This window comes from Chroicocephalus ridibundus, chromosome 5 (assembly GCF_963924245.1).
Source record: "Chroicocephalus ridibundus chromosome 5, bChrRid1.1, whole genome shotgun sequence".
Classification (NCBI taxonomy): domain Eukaryota; kingdom Metazoa; phylum Chordata; class Aves; order Charadriiformes; family Laridae; genus Chroicocephalus; species Chroicocephalus ridibundus.
Window position 1 is genome coordinate 6807451 of NC_086288.1, and position 5636 is coordinate 6813086.

General features: G+C 51.6%; 1 protein-coding gene across 1 annotated transcript; it reads left to right on the forward strand.

Annotated features, from left to right (window-relative positions):
• Nucleotides 1-529: 529 nt before the first annotated feature.
• Nucleotides 530-3070, forward strand: LOC134515929 (16 kDa beta-galactoside-binding lectin). Its single transcript, XM_063335557.1, has 4 exons — nt 530-664; nt 1978-2057; nt 2194-2365; nt 2863-3070. The coding sequence occupies exons 1-4, from the start codon at nt 656-658 to the stop codon at nt 3013-3015; spliced, it is 414 nt and encodes a 137-aa protein (XP_063191627.1). The 5' UTR covers nt 530-655; the 3' UTR covers nt 3016-3070.
• Nucleotides 3071-5636: the final 2566 nt, after the last annotated feature.

Sequence of the window (5636 nt, forward strand, 5' to 3'; positions counted from 1 at the left end):
TGTAGCCTGAAACCTCACATCTCGTAGTGCCCCACACAAACAACCTTAACTTTTAAGCACTTTTTAAACACTGGCATAGAATATAACAAACCTTTGGGTTTCATTTAACTGCAAGTAGTGATGATTTGTACCCACGGGCTCCCGTCAGTCCAGGCCCCTCGCAGACATAAGGCTGGGCTGGGAGGATGCGTACACACATATTCTCAGAGGCAGGCACTTTGCGGCAGTAACGTGAGGACTCCAACCGTGATTTTAGACAGGGATCACTTAACAAAAAGCAGCCACCTCAGTGCAGGCACAGAGCCACACTCAGCCTCCCGGGATAAGAGCCAACATACGCTGCATAGCAGCTAGAAGAGCTTACAGTAAGGATTTCTAGGATCACGCAGAAGCAAACAATCACTAGCTTTTAAAATCACACGCATCCCGCCTGCAAAGAGCGATATCGATAGAGACCTCCCGTTGTCCACTTTAAATGGCTGGGTAAGCTCCAACCCCGAACAGCTGCAATTGATCCCCTTCTTCACCTCCCCCCCTCCATCATGTGATGGTCCTGCCCAAGTGATTTAAGCTGCGGGAGCTGAGCGCTGAGTCACGCTGGGCTGCGGAGCAGGGGCTCGGGGGCGTCCTGCCTGGTGGGGCTGGTGTCTGCAGCATGGAGCGAGTGAGTGCCTTCTTTGAGCTGGAGTGGTGCACCAAGCAGGACTAGGGTTTGGGTGCGTGTGGGTTTTGGGCTTGGTGCCAGAGGTAGGAGGAGAAAAGGATTAGCTGAGGGGAAATGTTAGACTGATATATAGCTGTGGGAGGAACAGCTAGGGCTGACCCCCCGGTTTTCTACTCCTCTTCTCTAGCATGTTATCTAAGTGGGGAAGCTGTTCTAATGCATGTTTGTATCTTTCAGTACTCTAAAGGATTGGGGCCTTTTGTCACTCTCCAGTTTGAATATCCTTTATACCTTTTTTCCCTTAAACTTTGTATTTTCCTTCTGGAAAAATACCTTTTGTGTACAGGACTGGGCTAACTCTTAATGCCACAGCAGAGGAAAGCAGGACAGCAGCGTATCCGGACCTGCCCCTGAGCCCCTAGCTTTTCTTTCCTCGAAAGACCCCCTGGGCTGTGTCTCAGGCTGCACTCCAGCGCTGTACTAGAAACAGAGTCAGAAAACAGCATTAATGCCATGACCATAAGCAGTTTAGTGACTGGGGGAAATCTGACCTTAGCCGTTTGTGCTGTGGGCAGAGCAGGGAGCAGGCATCAGGACAAGCATGATTTGAGTTCCGTCTGACCTCACCAAACACCATCTTCCTCCTAGCTGAGGAAGGCTGGTGATGTTCAGTGCTATTCTGGGGGGGGTATGTGGCTGGGGGGGTTGAATAACCTGGCTCCGAGGAAAGGATCAAGCCCTCTTCTTTACAGCAGGAGCTTCGCAGGGGGAGCATTTGTTCTGTTGTACTAGGCTGCAGCCAGAAGTGGGCTTCACTGACCACTCTCTCTGTGTCTAAGCTGCTTTAAGTCAAGATAAGAAACTTTTTTTTTTTTTTAGGGTAGCTTCTGTTGCTTGGAGACCCACCTAGGGAAGGGGGACAGACCTAATATTGGGAAAGCTGTTTACTAATGTTGATCCTATGCTAAATGGCTCTGGCCACTGCTGACTTGAAGGTGCAAGCTTGCTTGCAAGGGTGTCTTCGGTAGTAGCTGGTGAATCAGTGTCTGTACCCTACTCTCGTTACAGTGGCTCGAATCACCCCCTTGTCAGCTTATGTTGCTTAGTGGGGTGGGAGATGCCAGTGGGGTGGGAGCTGTGAACTAGGATTCCCTGGCAGAGAGCTGAGGCAGGCAGCTGGCCTGACTCAGCCCTTCCCCTAGCATGAAACTACAAATGCGTTTGGGTCTGTGAGAGCTGGTTTGGGCCTTGGCCCAAGCAGGGCTGGTCGGCTTGCCTTGGGACAGACGAACTCCTGTGGTTTGGCCCTGCAGGGACTGGTCGTTACTCAGCTGGACATCCAGCCTGGTGAGTGCGTCAAGGTCAAAGGGAAGATCCTGTCTGATGCCAAAGGGTGAGTGAGAAGACGGTGAATGGATTGACGTGGCGCTGGGGGAAGCCTGAGCTCCTGCTGTGTTCAGCTTGTCATCACCGGCTAGCTGGAGCTGCTGTGCAGGCACCTCCTTTGCACTGCCTTTCTGTTTCCCCAGGTTTGCTGTGAATGTAGGGAAGGACAGCGGCACCCTCATGCTGCATTTCAACCCTCGCTTTGACTGCCACGGGGACGTCAACACCGTTGTGTGCAATTCAAAGGAGGATGGCACGTGGGGTGAGGAGGACAGGAAGGCTGACTTTCCCTTCCATCACGGTGACAAGATCGAGGTGAGGCCCCAAGGGTGCGTGCAAGGCCCTGGCACAGGCCACGGGCACAGCTTTTTAGTGCTGCCTTGTACCACTGTGGTGGAGAAGGAGCAGGCATGGAAAGGGGACTAAGCAACAGGGGAAGAGTCTCACAGGTAAAGCCAACCTGCTCTCTAGATCTGCTCAGTCAATGCCCAGCAGTTCAGATGTGTTGAACAAAGGAGGCCCCTTCGGCCTGCTTTGCAAGCCACGCAAGTAAGAGCCATTAAAACACTGACCTGAGATTCAGACTGGGTCTGTCTCATCCCTTCATTGCAGAAGCTTGGAGCTGACCTTGGGGCAGAGCAAACAAGCTTCCTCCCCTCCATCCCTCTGGCCAGGCAGGGTGGAGGCTGAGCTAGTGAGCATGGCCTGGACACCAGTGGCTACCCCATCCGTCCTGAACTCCACTGGACGGAGTGGGGAGCGAAGCTAGTGAGCTGTAATGTGTTAGCCTTCCTTCTTGTGGCTCTCTACAGATGTGCATCTCCTTCAATGAAACAGAGGCAACGGTGAAGCTGCCTGAAGCGGAGTTCCAGTTCCCTAATCGGCTGGGCATGGAGAAAATTGAATACCTGGCTGTGGAGGGTGACTTCAAAGTCAAAGCCATTAAGTTCAGTGACCAGCTATAGCTTGGTTTGTTTTGTTTTCTCCCCCCTGCATAGTGAAATAAACCCACACTTGCAATGGCTGCTTCCTCTGCTGTTTTCTGCTCTAATCTGCTTGCTCCTGTGTGCACTGCAGGGCTGGGAAGGGGTATGTATCCATCTCTGTATGTATTTACACTGTGGCCTTGCAGCTGGTACTGAGTTAGACCACATGCCAAGCAAAGCATGATTTACTGCGAATAAAATTACATTAGCAGTAGTTGCTCCCTTGACCCTGTTTGCCGGAGTGAGCGGCCCCTGGCTGTTTGGCTTCTAAACTCTGGGACTAGCCCCAGCCAAGGAAGCTCAAACAAGTGTACGTTGGGCATGCGTTGTGCCATCTCTGACCAAGAAGTGCTGCTCACATCTCCTTGCTGGGGATGGGAGACTGGCAGGGAACAGGGCATGGCTTGCGCTCTTGCAAATAGCTTTGCTTTCCAAGAAAGTGCTCAGCAGTTGGGTGCGTTGCAGGCTGTCACTAGTGTACTGGAGGAGTGGAGAAGAGCAGGCGAGTGAGGCTAACAGCACCTACTGGGGGAAAAGACGTGGAAGGAAAGGTGAAGCCTGACAGAAGGCTTAGGAGTGAGGTCTTGAGAGGACCCAGGCTCTGTGCTGCCTCGTGAACTGAGGTCTCTGTGCTGTCAGACAACCACTATCGCGTTGTACCATAGAGTCAGTGGCTTAGCAATATGTCAGGTATGGGTGAGAAGCCACGCAGCAACCTGCGGGCCAGTGTCTTTAGCACTTGGCTGCTAAGCTCCAGATGCAACCTGAGCACTGTATCAAACAAGGTTACTAGAGAGAACAAATCCTGAGTGCATCAAGTGCCCACTAGTTGCAGTTAGACAGACCAAAAAGAAAAAAGCTTAGTAAACAGTCTCTTCTGTTTATTACCTCTTTGCCCTGCTTGTGCTATGCCTCGGTGTGTGTCTGCTACTGCTATTCCCCAGCTGCCTGTTAGCCATGCCTAACCAAGACAGGGCTCAAGGTGGGACTGCTGAAGCATTTGAGGACCTGATGAAAGGTAAAAAAAGTCCTGCCTGCTGTGGAGAGCTGGAAGCCTGGGCAGGCTGCCCAGGATCGGGGGCTGGCTCTGTGGCTGCCGAAGCTACCATAGTGCTGCCCCAGTGCAGCTCAGCTGGTAACTGACACTACTGGTGAGATCTTACTTAGCCAAATGTTGCTGAAGTGGTGGAATTTGACTCCTCTTGGCTAATCTCTCTCAGCAGGGCAACATTTGCTGCTCCTTTGAACAGCTGAGCAGTTCGGCCAGCTGCTTGGGTAAGGGCAATACCACCCTGCAAAGTATTTCAGCTATTTGAAGGCTTTTTATGGGGAGTCTGACAGGCTGCAAGCCTGTGTGCCTTCTTGTCAGCACAACTGCTGCATGGCAGTAACAATGTCCAGACCTGTACTGCAGCAGCTGCCATAGAGATGGGCATCCCAGTGAGCGAAGGGGGGGATTTGCTTTGGAGGGTGGAGCCTCCTGTTTCACCGATGTCCTTTTCTCTCTGCTGTCTGATAACCCGTGTTATGAGGGCCTTCTTACAGCTCTGCCAGAAGGGCACGAGTTGTAGCTGTGTCGTGCCAGCCACCCTGGGGGCACAGGCATGGTGACTGTGGATAGACAGGCTCCTTCCTCTTAGCTCTCCGGAGCTGATGCAGCTAATGATAGCAAAGGAGTTGGTGTGCAAATAAGCAGGAGGCTTTCCGCACACCTGTCCCTCTGGGGAGGTATGTGTTTCTGGGGAACGCACCAAAGGGATCTGCTGCAGTGTCCAAGTTCAGCAGAAGTTTCCGCTATGCACCTGCTGGGAGGGTGGGGTTGCTGTAACTTATCTCCTGTGTGGGAGTAGGACAGAGATGGCATATGCCTGGCCATGCTGCAGGACTACCTGATTTGACACTGACAGGGGCACAGATAATGGTGCTAAAATTCCTGTCCTGTGTATACTGCGTTATTTATGGGGTAGGCTGTTCATTTTTAGTGGATAGGTTGCGTTTACTAGGCAAAGGATGAGACAAGTCTCGCTGATGCTTTGCCTTATCAAGTAAGTCTTGAGATTTTTTTTTTTTTTTTTGCTTTGAAGGCTATTTGTACTTGGGGTGGGGGTTTGGGGAAAAGAGGATGGCTTTTGACTTGTTCCCCCCTCTATCCCTGTGTTGTATTATCTGGATGAAGGTAAGCTAAACGATGAAGTGTACAAGCACTTAAAAAATACAAGGCCCTTATGTTGCAGAGGCACAGGAGAGCTTATAGCTGGTCCCTCTGCTCTCTCTGTTCCTGGCTGCCCTGATTAGATGAGGTATATGTGTCTCAGCCCTGACAAGAGTAAAGCTGATCTCATTTCTGCTTGTTAAGCTGGCAGTCCCGGTTCCTAGGTAGGTTAGCCACAAGTGTTCCTGACTGCTATGTTCAGGTACAAACAGTGCCTTCGTGGGGACTACCGGCCTCCTGTACTTTCCACAAGAGTTAATTAGGCTTATCCTGCTTTCTAACACTGCCAGCTACCACTAAGGAGACCACAAAACAGGAGAAAGGGTAGGAAGGAAGCATGCCTTTGCCAGCACTTCCTGCCTCTTGCGTTTTGTTCTCCTGCGTCCCA